General features: G+C 44.3%; 1 protein-coding gene across 1 annotated transcript in view; it reads right to left on the bottom strand.

Annotated features, from left to right (window-relative positions):
- The window catches only part of LOC120052570 (E3 ubiquitin-protein ligase SH3RF1-like), a 52,904-nt gene extending 35,589 nt beyond the window's left edge, over positions 1–17,315 (bottom strand). The window contains exons 1-2 of the mRNA XM_038999555.1: positions 17,064–17,315; positions 15,461–15,985 (exon numbers count right to left, since the gene is read on the bottom strand). Coding sequence (XP_038855483.1) covers positions 15,461–15,835 — 375 coding nt within the window. The 5' untranslated portion in view covers positions 15,836–15,985; positions 17,064–17,315. The remainder of the gene's footprint in view (positions 1–15,460; positions 15,986–17,063) is intronic.
- Between the last annotated feature and the right edge of the window lie 922 nt (positions 17,316–18,237).

The following is an 18,237-nucleotide window of genomic DNA, read 5'->3' as shown; positions in this document are numbered from 1 at the left end:
AGCAAAAAAAAAAATATGGTTTTGTTTGTCTGTACAAACAGAACTCAGAGGCCAGAGCCTCTGCAGAGCAGCTGGACTTCATCAGCTTATCAGACTGAGGGTGTCAGGGCAGACTAATAACAGGCAGGCAGGGGCTTATGTTCTGGTCTGCCTGGTGGTGAGAAGGGAAGGGACTGGGAGGGAGGAAAGAGCTTATGGGAGGGAGGGGCTGTGTGTTTCTGGCTCCAGAGGACAGGCTGTGAGATACAGTAGGAGCTAACGAGGGACGCACACTGCTATTATCAGCAGCTCAGAGCCCAGCTCACACAATATCAATACACCTGGACTGTGACATCAGACTCCAACACTGTTTGCCACTGTGCACTGACCGCATCTGCATGGTTACAGAGCAGAGACACCTGGGTCTCACTGCGCCTGTGTGGGTGTGATTTTATATCAGCCATGAGTGCACCACAATGACGACATTCAAATCCACTGGATCAGTGTGGGAGTCACCCAAATAAACAAACAGCACTAAAAACAGACATCCTTGTCTCCGGGGCTCCCGAAGTAGGTCGGTCAACCCGCCAGGGAGGAAGATGTGCGTGACATTACTTAGGTGTGCCCAGGTAGATTGTTTCTAGTCAGGGTGGCGGGAGAGAGCAAGAGAGAGGAGAGAGCGTGTGTGAAACAGAATAACCAACAAGTAGAGCCTTCCCTCGGTCCTCAACAGCGCTCCTCTTTTCTATTCAAACCAACTTGAATAATTAAATCACACACTGTCAGCAGGAGGCGCCACACATGAAGAGTGAGAACACTTGATATCTCCTTCACTGCCTCCCTCACACGGGATGTCCACACACACACACACACACACACACACAGTGGCTCTGTGTGAAATAGATTCAGTATCGAAGAATCATACAACTGTAGTGGTATGTGCTGAGAGAACTGGTGGGAGGTGATCAAATGATGCAACAATTGGCTGATGAAGAGCAGCTGAGAGATCCACTGGTTTCCATTCACAGCGGTATCCAATGGTATCCCCTCTCTTCATACTCAGAACACTGGGACTGGATGTGAATAAATACAATCTATTCTAGGAGACACAAGGCATCAGTAACAAGTATCAGACAGGCCAAGGGTCAGCGCTCCAGTGGGACCAGCAGAGGAACAGTCTGGTAAAGTTAAAACATACTGCAGCGGGTGTGTGTGTGACAAGGCGCCGAAAGGAGACAGGTCAGAGGTTAAGAGAGTAGCCTTCTAAATTACACATTCCCCTTCGCCAACATCAACCTGAAACCCAGAGCTCCCACCAGCAGCAGCTTCATAGGGCCCTCTCTATCACTCAATCACCGCTTCAGTAATAAACAATATACACTGACCATTATACCCACTTCTAACAATCTCCCATACACACAGTTTCCCAGGCTCTTTAGCTCTGTGCTTCTCACCAAGGGCTTTGATTCCTGACCCTCAGAAGAGAAGTGTTTCTATGGCCACCCACCCACTGACAGACAGAGAGAGAGAAAGGGGAGAGAGGTGGCTGTACTGTAATCCCATTTCTATAGTCCTTGTTATAGCCCATATACATAATCATCCATAATCACCCATAAGCACATCAAGCCCCACCACATCCCCTGGTCTCAGTGCCTGGCTGGCTCCCCCGTGCCCCTCTGATGGGGAGAGGGATGTCACTCAGGGGACAAATGCAGATTAACTGTGCCCCTGGGCCCCATAGCACAAACTGGAAACTTTATCGGCACACTGCAGATAAACAAACACAGGGCTCTGATTTCCCTTGCAAGAAGGAAAGGGATCTGAAAGGAGAGTCAGAGAAAAGTGAGTGGAGGGGGTAGAGGAAGCCTGCATGTGTGGCTGCCTTCCTTCTAGGGCTGGGCGATATAATCCAATTCATTTGAATGCATGGTTTTGCTCGATATTCCAAATGCCTGTAACGAGTGGGTGTCTTTTTGGTCTCGTCTCTTTCACTCTTCTGTGCAGTGCGCACCTTCCCATCTACACCAGAGATGTGTAATGACAAGATGCACGTCTCCACCCTAACAATGGGAGTGGGAGTCGTTGTCCCAAAGGCGGGAGACAAGTTTAGGTCCAAAATAAGCCCATAGAAACACATCAGGCTTATTTGGGACTGTTTTTAGCGCAATTGAAACCTCTCGCTTGGCCTCTTCCTCTATGGTTTACACACACACACCAAGCCCCTCCCTCTGACACTCAAGTCAACAAAGTTGAGAGATCACATATTCCTCTGACAAGCGGTTTCAACTCACTACTTGCATTTGAGGTTTGGTCGAACAGAAATGGGACACATGGAGACATTATTTTACTGTAATAGAGGACAACATAACCTTTCTAACGATACCCCTTTTCAAAATTGTGAGCAGAGCGGACACTACTAAAACGTGTGTACCAATTAACATAGATTCTGGGAAATTAATGCTCAGTTCGACCTGCGCGGCATTGCGGCACCGCGAGTAGCATTTTAACCAAATACTGTTATACTAGCTGTCTAGTCTTTTATAAAATGTGCAGTAAGCATAAAACAATTACATAAGGAATAGGAAACTCGTTCTCATTCTGAGAAATAAGGTAGATCACTTGATTTCATCATCTGAACAAAGTGGACAGGTTAGCATGCTGTTCAAACAGTTGGAGATGGACAGAAGGGTGTGTTGATAACAATTCAACTGTTCTACCTTGTTAGCTAGCAAGTAGATCCAAGTTGACTAAACTTGAAAAATAAAGAATACCTGCCTACTTCCTCACTAGCTTGTGCTTAAGAGATTGTTTATGAGACCGGAGTTAATTTTCTATAAAGACTGCTACAAGAAGTTAGTCATTATTAGTGAATGTGCATTATGCATGGTTCTGGCTACATTTTTAACAAAAAATGAATTTTAATAGACAGACTTGAGAGATCAGTGATTGCAAAAGAAAAGCAGGTTGGATTATTTTGACAGTCATTATTGGGTATTATGGTTGTGGAAGGCTTATATTTAGCCTAGGTATATCTTCACAAGCCCTGAATTTATCCAATTACTGCTGACTGGTCGAGATATCGTGAATCGCCCATAGGGTTGAAAGAAAATTAGTTATGATTTGTAGGCCATATCACCCAGCTCTACCTCGTTCCTATCTCTCCTTTCCAGAAGATGGACCACACATCTGTATGCAAAACCTCAGAGGTGAGGCACACACACCTTCCACAGTGGGAGTAATGGGCAAGGGGTCAGAGGTCAATCAACTGAAAAAGAAACTCCCACCAAATCATGACTCAGCCCTGGGGATGGGAACTGGACACTTAACATGACGGCCAGCAAATGGTCAACCGATCACAGACCAATAACACCACATGGTCAGAGGTCAAGCTGCTCTGTTAAAGCTGTGGAGTTACAGGGCCAGAGGGACTAGAGGAATTGAGATGGCGCACCACTATGTGATTGATTTCAAACATCTGACACACAGTCAAACATTAATTTCACTGACTAACCGACCAAAGTTCAGGGTGAATATGGGGTTATGATCCACTAGGGTTGCAAAATCCCGGGAACTTTCAATAAATTCCCTGGTTTTCCCAAATCCTGGTTTAAGATTTCACAGTAGGCTTGGACGATTTATACCATATACGTATATAACGTATACTCAGAGAGGGGGTGTTGGGGGCACCCGGGGGCTGCTGTGCCACTGCTTTTAACTATAAGAAATCTAAGAAGTGCCAAATAAATGATATCCAGCTCAGGGCTCCAGCTTTGCATTTGGTTTGCTAACTTGCTAATTAAGTGGCTAGATGTCAATACCAAGCTTCTTGGTTACAGCAGAGACATTCTAGTTGGAGTACAAGTCTCTTTCGCTAACATTCCACTCCTTGCCACTTCTTGTCATTGCCAAAGACAGGCCTTTCTGCCATCTTCAAAAATGTATTATATCATTAATGAGAGAGGAGAACCGAGGAGTTGATCCTGATTCGATTTAACCCTCACAGCCATCCTCCAATCACAGCAGAACACGTTGGTATCCAGTTGCTAAGCAACCGTTTGTTTGTCCAGACAAAACCAGTCTGCCCAAAGTTACTAGCTCACATGCTGCAAATCCCAATCACAAAACCTCTGCTTTGATTTTAAGCCTCACAATACAACAACGTGCCTAGTTAGCTGCACGTTGAGACTGCCGAAAGGCCAGACTCTTTGGCAATGAGATTGGGTGGCAAGGAGCGGAATGTTAGCCAAGATTGGTACCCAGACTAGAGAGAGAGAGAGAGAGAGAGATAGATATATATATCCCCTCGTGGGCACTTCTGGTAATACCGTATATTCTGGACAACCAGGGAATTTCTTGAAAGTTCCCGGAACTTTGCAACCCTATGATCAACCCAAGGCTGCATAGCCAGGCGCCTGCTGTTGTGTGTTTGAGACACTTGCGCCATGAGTTTGTTAGTATATAAAAATCAGGAAGTCTCTGTGGCTGGACCCCACACACAGTCACTCTGGAGACCCAGTAGATGGAAGACAGAGTTTGGTTGGTCATCACAGGTGTGTGTCAGCACTGCATTAAAATAGAGGTCAGACAACAACCCCCCCCAACCTCATGCTGACAGAGCTGTTGGGGGTATGGGGCGCATGTGGATGGGGGCCTGGGGGGCATGTGGAGGGGGGCCTGGGGTTGGCAAATGCTGAGTTTAGGCCACCCAGAGTCTAGTGCTTACACAGAGACCAACATTCCTACCACACCTTCACAGACAACAGAACAAACACATACACACTGAATTGTGACTGTTTACAGTCTATAAAATTACACAGTTGTTTTAGTAACGCCAATGATTACAAGAAAAATGTCCCTTTAAGCCTTACATTACATGATGAAAGTAAAGATGGCCGACCCATCCCCCCCACGAATATGAGAGTGTCAGTCTGTCAGGACAGGAGGCATATGCTGCAGGTGACTCTGCCCTGGGCGCAACAGCTGCTCTGGCGCCTGCCTCCCCGTCTGCCTGCCTCCCATTTTGCCCGCCCGCCTCCCTTCCCACCTGCCCACCCTCCCTGTCTGCCCCCCATTCCCCGTCTGCCTGCCTGCATGCCTGATTCTCAACACACACTGCTAAAGCCATATTAATGTACAGCCACCGTATATCATACCAGAGCATAACCTAAAGTTCAAACAGCTACCAAACTTCACTAGACAGACACAGAAAACCACACACACGAACAACAAGCACAAAAGCAGAAGCTGAGTGTGTGAGCTTGCCGTTTGGACGAGACCAGACAGGCCCAGTGTTTAGGAAAACAGAGATGTTGACCACCTGTGGCATTCCATACACACACTAAGCTCTGTCTGAACACACGCACAGCTTCTCATGTCTGTCTGGGGAGACAGATAAAAAGATCAGACATACATTAACACAGACACACCGTTCTGTCCGGGGAGACAGACCTACATACACCTTACATTTCTGAGCTGAAAACATTCTTTGAATGACGTAAACCTCAGAGAGGGACAGTCCCATAGCATAGCCAGCATTGGCAACGTACACCCAGACATAATGCCCTGATTCCGAGCATACATACACAGTGAAGTGTTTGCTAGTGCCAGAATGTGAGCAGTGCTGTCTCACTGGCCAATCAATCTCAGTCTAATCTCATGAACCCTTTAACATGGAGAGAAACAGGCTACAGCCACGAGGAGAGGGGGGGGGGGGGGGGGGGCAGAAGACGCTACTTAGCAGAAAGGATGGGCACCCCAGAGACGTGAAAGAAGAGATGGTGATGGTTTCACAAAGAAGGACATTAGGTGGATAATCAAAACCGCAGACAATAATACTGCCTGCTCCCTCTGGACTTCCATGGGAAATACAGAGGAGAAGAGAGATAGGCAATGTGAGAAAAATGAGGAGGAAGGAGAGAGAAAGACAGAGGGAAAAGTATAGGGCCTGTTCATCTGTTCCCAGTGGAGGTGTAAGTATGCGTTTGCCAGTGTGTGGGCAGAGTGAGGGTGTAATGAGGTGGTTCCATCACACAGGCCGAAGTGAGCCAGACAGCCAGCAGAAAACACCGCCAACAACAATATGACGTCATCAAAGAGGGCCAGCAGCAGCAGGACTCAGACGCAAGGAGGAGCACTGGAATTGAATGAGACACTTATACCAGAACAAAGCAGTAAACAACATTATTCCTCACTATTAAAAAAACAAAACAAGTACAAAACAAAAAGATAAAAAGCACTTATTTCCCTGACTGATCAAAACTCGTTCACTCATGGCTCCCTCGTCTCTCTGCAGCAGACATATAGTGAGCAATATGTTTGGAACATCAAATCGCAATAGAGAATGGCAATACCGTAGAATTGTGAGAATCGTAATACATATTGTATCGGCACCTAACTAACGTGATAATAGGTCTCCGGCAATTACCAGCCCTAGAAAGAGAGGGAAGCAGCCATGAGTTCTACTAACGCATCATTACTACAGAGGAAACAACGGCCTAATTCTAGCCCCGAGCATCAGCTAGACAGGAGAGGATACTGCTGCATCTCTCCCCTCAACGCACACACGCTAGCGTGCCCACACAACAGGAGGTCCAGCTCACACAACTCTCCTCCGGCGTCGTTAAATCAACATTTGCTGTCGAGCAGGATGTCAGACAACCTCCTCTACAAAATGTACGCGCTGGGTTTCACACAAAGCTAACGTCCCATCAAAAGTGGCAATGTGATAATGACACCAGCTGTGGAACAATTTCAGATACACTGATTCATTCTACTAAATCAGTTTTCAGTTTGAAGACACTTGGCTAATCGTCCACACATCTATAGCAATCCATTGCTGACAAAATATTATGTTTTAAAACCAGCCTAAGCTTTCAGTAGAATAACAATTTCTCTAAGACTAAAATGCAAATGAAAGACATCCAGGGGGAGGGACCTCTCCCCCTCTGTGTTAATGAGCAGGTTATTTTAATCCGTCTCTGCTGGCTCCGACCCCACACAGCCACGACCCCTGAGCCTGACCCCTGACTTCCACTTACAACAGCTTTTACCCACATCACATGATAATGATCATCTCATCCAAACCTGTGGGAGGATGGGAAAACTACTGTGTTGTTCTAGTATGACTCAACAACAAAGCCAGGAGGACAGAACATCCCAGTAATCGGAGAGCCATAGAGCTAACCTGACTCATCAGTGATGAGGTCCCCTCCACAGTCACACAGCCTTTCCCTGAGGCTGCCTGCTCAACTCCTTTATTCCCCATTATTCAGAGACATGCCAGGGCCACGGTGTCACACCACTGGTGACTTCTGTTACATTGTGACAGGCCAGGGTCAAGGAAGGGGAGGGACCATTGACCCTTTTACAATTAACACCTTTCCCATAGCATTCCTTCCTTACCCTTTGTCTGCCACTGGCAGCATCCCCCACCCCCCCCCCAAAAAAACACAGCCCCCTCTCCCCAAGTCCCTCCTGACACCCATGTCAGTCAGTCAGATCAGAGGAGAGCAGAAACAAAACCCTGTTATGCATCTGTCGGTCAGGCTCCACCCTCTCTCCCCTCAAGTCCATTCTCTGGGCCAGATAAGAATTAGAGGGGCAGGCAGGGCTGGACAGGAGCGCCAAGCTGAAGGGGCCAGTTCAAAGAACGAGAGACGCACAACAACTGAAGGAGAGACTGAGGACAACAGGAGAGAGGGAGTCAGTGTGGGGTGATGGAGGACTGAGTCCAATAGGAGAGAGGGAGCGAGGTAGTCAGTGTGGGGTGATGGAGGACTGAGTCCAATAGGAGAGAGGGAGTCAGTGTGGGGTGATGGAGGACTGAGTCCAATAGGAGAGAGGGAGTCAGTGTGGGGTGATGGAGGACTGAGTCCAATAGGAGAGAGGGAGCAAGGGAGTCAGTGTGGTGTGGTGGAGGACTGAGTTCAATATGAGGAGAACCAAGTGGGGGCAGCGAGGCGAAGGGTCCCTGAGGAGTCGACCAGCACTCCTTGACTCACTGGGCAGGTAGGGAGGGAGGGATAAAACTGTTCTAGCACCCAGCCAGGCTTTGATCTCTGCCTTTCATGTTTTGACATATTCCACCTGCATTACCCTCCCCTCTCCCATTCAGCTCTCTCTCTCTCTCTACAGTAAGATGCCTTGGGAGGGAGCAGAACAGACTTCACAAAGACAACATGCTACAGCAGAGAAATGATGCTGAACGTACTTTGAAGACACTTGGTAATACGCACATTGCCTTCGGAAAGTTTTCAGACCCCTTGACTTTAAAACATTTTTTTTGTTACAGCCTTATTCTAAAATTGATTAAATAAAAAATAAATCCTCAGCAATCTACACACAATACCCCATAATGACAAAGCAAAACAGAAATACCTTATTTACATAAGATTTGCTATGAGACTCGAAATTGAGTTCAGGTGCATCCTGTTTCCATTGATCATCCTTGAGATGTTTCTACAACTTGATTGGAGTTCACCTGTGGTAAATTCAATTGATTGGACATGATTTGGAAAGGCACACACCTGTCTATATAAGGTCCCACATTTGACAGTGCATGTCTGAGCAAAAACCAAGCCATGAAGTCAAAGGAATTGTCCGTAGAGCTCCGAGACAGGATTGTGTCGAGGCACAGATCTGGGGAAGGGTACCAACAAAATGGAAGAAGATTGGAACCACTAAGACTCTTCATAGAGCTGCCCGCCCGGTCAAACTAAGCAGTAGGGGGAGAAGGGCCTTGGTCAGGGAGGTGACCAAGAACCCGATGGTCACGTTGACAGAGTTCCTCTGTGGAGATGGGAGAACCTTCCAGAAGGACAAACATCTCTGCAGCACTCCACCAATCAGGCCTTTATGGTAGAGGGGCCAGACGGAAGACACTCAGTAAAAGGTATATGACAGCCCACTTGGAGTTTGCCAAAAGGCACCTAAAGAATCTCAGACCATGAGAAACAAGATTCTCTGGTCTGATGAAACCAAGATTGAACTCTTTGGCCTGAATGCCAAGGGTCATGTCTGGAGGAAGCCTGGCACCATCCCTATTGTGAAGCATGGTGGTGGCAGAATTATGCTGTGGGGATGTCTTCCAGCGGTAGGGACTGGGAGACTAGTCAGGATTGAGGCAAAGATGAACAGAGAAAAGTACAGAGAGATCCTTGATGAGAACATGCTCCAGAGCTCTCAGGACCTCAGACTGGGGAGAAGGTTCACCTTCCAACAGGACAACAACCCTAAACACACAGCCAAGACAATGCAGGAGGGGCTTCGGGACAAGTCTCAATGTCCTCGAGTGGCCCAACCAAAACCCCAACTCAAACAGCCCTGGAGAGACCTGAAAATAGCTGTGCAGCAACACTCCCCATCCAACCTGACAGGGCTTGAAAGGATCTGCAGAGACAAATGGGAGAAACTCCCCAAATACAGGTGTGCCAAGCTTGTAGCGTCATACCCAAGAAGACTCGAGGCTGTAATCACTGCCAAGGGTGCTTCAACACAATACTGAGTAAAGGGTCTGAATACTTATGTAATAAAGTATTAGCAAACATTTGAAAGAACCTGTTTTTACTTTGCTATTATGTGATATTGTGTGTAGCTTGATGAGGGGGGGAAAACAAATTTAAATCAATTTTAGAACAAGGCTATAACCTTACCAAAATGTGGAAAAAGCGAAGGAGTCTGGATAATTTCCCAGTATTGTGTAGTGTGTGGGTGTGCGTGCGTGCGTGCGTTCATGCGTTACGCGGTTGTTTAGGCTAAACATGATAGCTCAGGGCATTGCGAGTTCCATCCCCTTACTGAGGGGATCATATAAACCTCAAAAGGACCATATAATGGAGCAGTCACAAGTATGACTAGCTCTTATCTCCAATAAACAGGCTTTTCAGAAGAGGGAAGTTCCAACAGGCCCAGCTTGAAATGGGCTGACTTTTGAAGTGATACTACAGTAAATGAGGCAGCTCAACCAGCATTAGGTAGTTTCACCCAGCGGAGATGGGATCTCTATACCTGAACGGTTAAAACAGACACAGTAACACAACATTCCACTGACTACATATAACCTGTCCATTGACCCAGCTTCTTCATTGAGTATTATTGAATGAGGTACAATACACCAAACACAACTTGTCAATACCTAAATACTGAGTGAAGCCAGCTCATACAATACCTAGGCTAAACATTACAGATTGTCTGTTACAGTACATGCAGTAATCTTATGTTGCATCACTGGTAGGCCATTTCATATGACATGAGTGATAGAATGCCATGCCAGTAAGCATTGTACTTAACATTTTCCCAGATTATTCCATTTAAAAAGAAAATAATGCTAGTTCTTGTTGGCGGGTGAGAAAGAGCAGATGCCATGACAACTACAGCGCCTTCAGAAAGTATTCATACCCCTTGACTTATTCCACATTTTGTTGTGTTACAGCCGGAGTTCAAAATTTAAATAGATTTCTTTCCCACCCATCTACAGACAACACCCCATAACGACAAAGTGAAAACTTTTGCAAATGTATCTAATTTATACTTGTATTCACACCCGAGACAATACTTTGTAGAAGCACCTTCGGCGGCGATTACAGCTGTGAGTCTTTCTGGGTAAGTCCCTAAGAACTTTCCACACCTGGATTGTGCAACATTAGCCTATTACAAAAAAAGTTAATACCCACAAAAAAGATTATTTCTCTCAAATTTGTTTACATCCCTGTAATGAGCATTTCTCATTTGCCAAGATAATCCATCCACTTGACAGGTTTGGCATATCAAGAAGTGGATTAAATGATCATTACACAGGTGCATCTTGTGCTGGGTACAATAAAAGGATACTAAAATGTGCAGTTTTGTCATACAACAATGCCACAGATGTCTCAAGTTGAGAGTGCAATTGGCATGCTGACTGCAGAAATGTCCACCAGAGCAGTTGCCAGAGAATTTAATGTTAATTTATCTACCATAAGCCGCCTACAACGTTGTTTTAGAGAATTTGGCAGTACGTCCAACTGGCCTCACAATCGCAGACCACGTGTATAGCGTTGTGTGGGCGAGTGGTTTGCTGATGTCAACGGTGTGAACAGAGTGCCCCATGGTGGCAGTGGGGTTATGGTATGGGCAGGCATAAGCTAAGGACAACAAACACAACTGCTTTTTATCAGTGGCTATTTGAATGCACAGAGATACCGTGACGAGATCCTGAGGCCCATTGTCGTGCCATTCATCCGCACCCATCACCTCATGTTTCAACATGATAATGCACAGCCCCATGTTGCAAGGATCTGTACACAATTGATGAAAATGTTCCAATTATTCCATGGCCTGCACCAGACATGTCACCCGTTGAGCATGTTTGGGATGCTCTGGATCGACAAGTACAACAGAATGTTCCAGTTCCCACCAATATCCAGCAACTTTGTATAGCCATTAAAGAGCGGGACAACATTCCACAGGCCACAATCAACAGCCAACTATGCGAAGGGGACGTGTCACGCTGCATGAGAAAAATGGTGGTCACACCAGATACCGACTGGTTTTCTGACACATGCCCCTACCTTTTTTAAATAAAAAGTATCTGTGACCAACAATCTATAGATTAGGGCCTAATTAAATGTATTTCAATTGACCAATTTCCTTATATGAACTGTAACAGTAAAATCTTTGAAATTGTTGCATGTTGCATTTATATTTTTGGTCAGTATAGATTTAAGTCAAAACAAGGCCACAAAACAAGGCCACAAGGCCACTCATGAACATTCTCTCTCTTCTTGGTAAGAAACTCCAGTGTAGATTTGGCCTTGTGTTTTAGGTTATTTTTATGCTGAAAGGTGAATTCCTCTCCCAGTGTCTGGTGGAATGCAGAGTGAACCAGGTTTTCCTCTAGGATTTTGCCTGTGCTTAGCTCCATTACGTTTATTTTTTATCCTGAAAAAAAAATCCCAGTCCTTAATGATTACAAGCATACCCATAACATGATGCAGCCACCACTATGCTTGAAAATATGAAGAGTGGTACTCAGTAATGTAGTGTGTTGGAATTACCCCAAACATAACACTGTAATCAGAACAAAAACTGTACAGGCTTCTTTTTCCTCTGTCAATTAGGTCAGTATTCTGGAGTAACTACAATGGTGTTGATCCATCCTCAGTTTTTCTATCACAGCTGTTAAACTATGTGACTGTTTTAAAGTCACCATTGGCCTCGAGGTGAAATCCCTCGGCAGTTTCCTTCCTCTCTGGCAACTGAGTTAGGAAGGATGCCTGTATCTTTGTAGTGACTGGGTTTATTGATACACCATCCAAAGTGTAATTAATAACGTCAACATGCTCAAAGGGATATTCAATGTTTGCCTTTTTCTTTACCCATCTACCAATAGGTGCCCTTCTATGGAAGGCACTGGAAAACCTACCTGGTCTATGTGGTTTAATCGGCGTTTGAAATGCACTGCTCGACTGAAGGACCTTACAGATAATTGTATGTGTGGGGTACAGAGATGAGGTAGTCATAAAATATACAAAACATTCACACAGAGTGAGTCCATGCAACTTCTGTGACTTGTTAAGCAAATGTTTACTCCTGAACTTATTTATGCTTGCCATAACAAAGGGGTTGAATACTTGACTCATGACATCTCAGCTTTTCATTTGTAAAAATTGCAAAAAACACAATTCCACTTTGTCACTTGCCTACACACTACCCCATAATGTCAATCTAAATGTATCCATTTCAAATTCAGGCTGTAACACAACAAAATGTGGAAAAAGTCAAGGAGTGTGAATACCTTCTGAAGGCACCATCTGAAAAGAACATCATGGACTGGTTTCATGTTACATATGATCCCAAATATCCACCTAACATAACCAAACACGTCAACCAGTCTTCTCCCTGTGGCTCCTAAGGATAAGAGGGAAGAACATAATTCTGCTTACTCTCGTCAGTGGAGACTAGAGGTCGACCGATTAAATCGGAATGGCCGATTAATTAGGGCCGATTTCAAGTTTACATAACAATCGGAAATCGGTATTTTTGGACACCGATTTTTTTTACGCCTTTATTTAACTGGGCAAGTCAGTCAATGACGGCCTAGGAACGGTGAGTTAACTGCCTTGTTCAGGGGCAGAACGACAGATTTTTACCTTGTCAGCTCGGTGATTCAATCTTGCAACCTTACGGTTAACTAGTCCAACGCTCTAACCACCTGCTTTACATTGCACTCCACGAGGAGCCTGCCTGTTACGCGAATGCAGTAAGAAGCCAAGGTAAGTTGCTAGCTAGCATTAAACTTATCTTATAAAAAACAATCAATCAATCAATCATAATCACTAGTTAACTACACATGGTTGATGATATTACTAGTTTATCTAGCGTGTTCTGCGTTGCATATAATTGATGCGGTGCGCATTCGCGAAACAGGACTGTCGTTGCTCCAACGTGTACCTAACCATAAACAGCAATGCCTTTCTTAAAATCAATACACAAGTACATATTTTTAAACCTGCATATTTAGTTAATATTGCCTGCTAACATGAATTTCTTTTAACTAGGAAAATTGTGTCACTTCTCTTGCAACAGAGTCAGGGTATATGCAGCAGTTTGAGACGCCTGGCTCGTTGCGAACTGTGTGAAGACTATTTCTTCCTAACAAAGACAACCACCTTCGCCAAACGGGGGATGATTTAACAAAAGCGCATTTGCGAAAAAAGCACAATCGTTGCACGACTGTACCTAACCATAAACATCAATGCCTTTCTTAAAATCAATACACAGAAGTATATATTTTTAAACCTGCATATTTAGCTAAAAGAAATCCAGGTTAGTAGGCAATATTAACCAGGTGAAATTGTGTCACTTCTCTTGCGTTCATTGCACGCAGAGTCAGGGTATATGCAACAGTTTGGGCCGCCTGGCTCGTTGCGAACTAATTTGCCAGAATTTTACGTAATTATGACATAACATTGAAGGTTGTGCAATGTAACAGGAATATTTAGACTTATGGATGCCACCCGTTAGATAAAATATGGAACGGTTCCGTATTTCACTGAAAGAATAAACGTTTTGTTTTCGAGATGATAGTTTCCAGATTTGACCATATTAATGACCTAAGGCTCGTATTTCTGTGTGTTATGTTATAATTAAGTCTATGATTTGATATTTGATAGAGCAGTCTGACTGAGCGGTGGTAGGCAGCAGCAGACTCGTAAGCATTCATTCAAACAGCACTTTCATGCGTTTTGCCAGCAGCTCTTCTGTTTATGACTTCAAGCCTATCAACTCCTGAGATTAGGCTGGTGTAACCGATGTGAAATGGCTAGCTAGTTAGCGGGAAACGGACTAATAGCGTTTCAAACATCACTCGCTCTGAGACTTGGAGTAGTTGTTCCCCTTGCTCTGCATGGGTAACGCTGCTTCGAGGGTGGCTGTTGTCGATGTGTTCCTGGTTCGAGCCCAGGTAGGAATGAGGAGAGGGACGGAAGCTATACTGTTACACTGGCAATACTAAAGTGCCTATAAGAACATCCAATAGTCAAAGGTATATGAAATACAAATCGTAGAGAGAGAAATAGTCCTATAATAACTACAACCTAAAACTTCTTACATGGGAATATTGAAGACTCGTGTTAAAAGGAACCACCAGCTTTCATATGTTCTCATGTTCTGAGCAAGGAACTTAAACGTTAGCTTTCTTACATGGCACATATTGCACTTTTACTTTCTTCTCCAACACTTTGTTTTTGCATTATTTAAACCAAATTGAACATGTTTCATATTTATTTGAGGCTTAATTGATTTTCTTGATGTATTATATTAAGTTAAAATAAGTGTTCATTCAGTATTGTTGTAATTGTCATTACTACAAATAAAAAACATTTTTTATATTTTTGATTTTATATATATTTTTTAATCGGTATCAGTGTTGAAAAATCATAATCGGTTGACCTCTAGTGGAGACGGTTTCTCTCAGCTGCATAACTTGGCCTTCAGAGCACCAAGCTGGTTGTCGGAGAGCTAATAGGATTCTAGCACTTACCTCTGGCTCTGCATCACCCCTGATGACTATCTCTCTGTGCTGCACAGTAACTGTCAGTCCTAACAAACACCTGCATCACCTTCATTCCAAAACCCTCACAACAACATGGACCTGACACACATATGTTCCAATCTAACGAATGGTTCAACAACAGTTCAATATGAACCTCATGACACTATTGTACTTTGCAGCCAGGAGGACGGAAACATTTGTTGGCTCAACTGTCATCTGCTCAGTAGTCCCTGTTGTATTCAGCACTGGGCTGTTAGTCAGCTGACCAGCTGTAGGATCACTATGATAACTGTTCATCTGGGCCAAAGATTAGAGCCAGTAATGCAACATGCTGCTATTTAATCCCTGCAGATTTGCTCTGATTTGTTTCAGCCCTGGCTCAAACTATGAGAAACCACATACATGCTCACTCATCCATATTTAACAACCCCCTGAAAGTGGACTACTTACCCTCACTGGGGTGCTCTTTGCCTGGCCTCTCTGGGGCTGTGCTCCTGGAGCGCCTGAGTCTCTGGGCCCGTTGCCCTGCATCCTGACTCCAGCTGTGCCGTTGGTGCAGACTCCAGCTACAGGGCCCGCCCTGCGGGGTCTCTGTTTGATGCCATCCAACAGCCGAACCAGGAGGATATTGCTGGGCAGCTCGTCCACAGCACACTCCACCAGCGTACGGCACTCTGGGCATCGCAGCTCTGCCCGGGAGCTCAGGATGCCCTGAAGGCAGCGCCTGCAGAATGTGTGCTGGCAAGGGAGGACCTTGGCTGTGGCATCCAGCCGCTCCAAACACACTGGGCATTCCAGCAAGTCCAACAGCACTGATTCATCCATGCTTTCTGCCTCCACCTCTGAGCTTTGCTTCTACTTCAGTGGGACAAGCATGATGGTAGTGTTGGTTAGGGGTTGTGTTTAGGAAGCCATTTCCGTGCTGAATGTCACGTCACTCCCATGCCGCAGCTATGGCCATAGCGCCTGCAGCAGCTGTAGTATGGGGGTAAATCCTTTGTTATTCCACATATAAAAAGATTACATGGCAACAGTCTGATTCCTGCATATAACGGGGTGCTATTATGCTAGGTATTGCTACTATAATGTACGGAATGTAGCAAAGTTCAAGACTGTTACATTCCAAAGTTCTCTGTCATCATGCCAGTCACATCCAAAGGTAAAATAAACACAGAATGCCTTCACCTCGTCTTCTAAAGTGGTACAGATACGTTCGATCGCATTCTCCCCATTTATACCAGTCAATATATCCTGATAAAATATTTTTCACAACAAAACATTTACCGTTTGTTGACTGGAGAACGCAACATAAAATATTAATTTGGGAGAATGTAATTTAATTCACAGACGTGCATTATTAGATTAAAGACCATTTGAAACCCTGGCGAGAGATGTTGACACGTTCTAGCGGTGGGATTACATACACTACAACCGCGCAAAACTCAAAACTTGTGTGCATTTCTGTGTCCAGAACTAACCGGGAGGAAAGCGTATCTGTGCCAATGAATGTTATAAGAAAGAGCTGTGATGGCCATAATCCCTGAATGTAACAAACTACATAGGTACAATTGAAAGAAATATAACGACCTTGTGCGACACAATACGACCACTTCGTAGAACGCAAGATTTGGGAGCAGAATGGTTACGTTATGAAAAGAACGTTCACAACAAATGACTTTTAGAAAATAAGAAAAACAACAATTTCTTGCGTAACTTTGCTACAATGTCACACAGTACGAAATAGACATTAGTTAAAGCCACAACTAGCTAAGTGTCGGTCATAAGAAAAAAGTTAAGTGCGTCCCATAGGATTATGTATGATAACAGAGGTTAGCTTGTTCGCTACTTGTCTGGCTAGCTAGGTTAGTTTGTTGAGAAACAACAGTGTCAAAACGAGGGAGGGATTTTAAAGTTAGTTGTAGCTGTGTGATTACTAGTTATTAGTGTGTAAACCAATACAAATGATTAAATAATGCCATTGAATCACCTACCATTTTGTGTATTATATGTTTGAAGTTAGAAAAACAATCGCCCTTGAAAACATAAATCTTACCTCAAAGTCGGGCCTCTTCCACCTCTCCTTTCCAAAAATTTCTCTCTCCGACTTGGATAGCGAATGAGCGATTTGGGAAATAGCCTATTTGGCGGGTAATATAGTTTTCACCCTCTATTCTGCTCCACGGAGAGAAAATCTTTACACGACATTTTATTTTGCACTGTCCTAGTCCAAGAGAGCATGTATCTAAACCGGGAAATTCACGGTTTTGGAAAGACCGACGGGAGTAACAAACTCCAGCTGCCGTATCCGATTCCGAACCCCATGATGAATTAGATTGATTCTATGGAAGACGCCGAAGCTACTTCACCGAGGCGGGAGGGCGTGATGGGATGTCAGTCAATATGTAAGAAATAGTCTATTTCACACATACTCAAAATATGTTTAACAATACTCCCTGTGATATTATTTATTCAATTCATGAAACAATTTACATTTTATCGATAATTCATCCTGATTGGCTACTGTATTTGAAACCCCTAGCGGACAACCCTTCTTTGTAATACTGTTAGATTGTTATGGACGCCCGCAACAATAATAAGCCCTATGGTAGACGGTAGTAGTAGTAAAACCTTCCCATGGAAGAGAATCATGTATTTGAAGAGATCAAAAATAACCAACATTTCACAAAAACAGTCTATTTTTGCTTCCCTCTCAGAACAACCACTATAACATCTGTATTATCCACATGACTGCTCAAAGGTTAGATTTGTGTCAGCTTGCAGAAAGTATGTGCACATGGTGCAAGTATGGTGAAAAAAATATATCATGGCATTGTGGTTCTTTATCTCAGTACCATCGCTCACCCCCTTATCTTCCTCCATTCCGACACCACGGCACTGCCCTCCATTCCCTCCATTCCAAGTTCAGCCCTTAACTTCCCTACAATATTGATCAAAGTAGCCTATTTCATGTCATAAAGGGATCAATGATTGGTGTACGCCATTCTTCACTGGAATGTTAATATAAATGTATCATATGTGAATATTTTTAAGATGTGTAACAGGCTATGAGAGGCTACAGAGGATATGCCAGGCATTCTGAGCAGCCAGACACTGAGATAGACCTCTTTTCCATCCCTGACTCCATTCCTCTTCCACTGAGAATCAGAGCAACCCTTCATTTACACCTCCATTTATCTGCAGTAAACAACATCTTTCCATGTGTGTTT

Source organism: Salvelinus namaycush, chromosome 8 (genome assembly GCF_016432855.1).
Source record: "Salvelinus namaycush isolate Seneca chromosome 8, SaNama_1.0, whole genome shotgun sequence".
Classification (NCBI taxonomy): Eukaryota; Metazoa; Chordata; class Actinopteri; order Salmoniformes; family Salmonidae; genus Salvelinus; species Salvelinus namaycush.
This window is presented reverse-complemented; position numbering and strand designations above follow the sequence as displayed.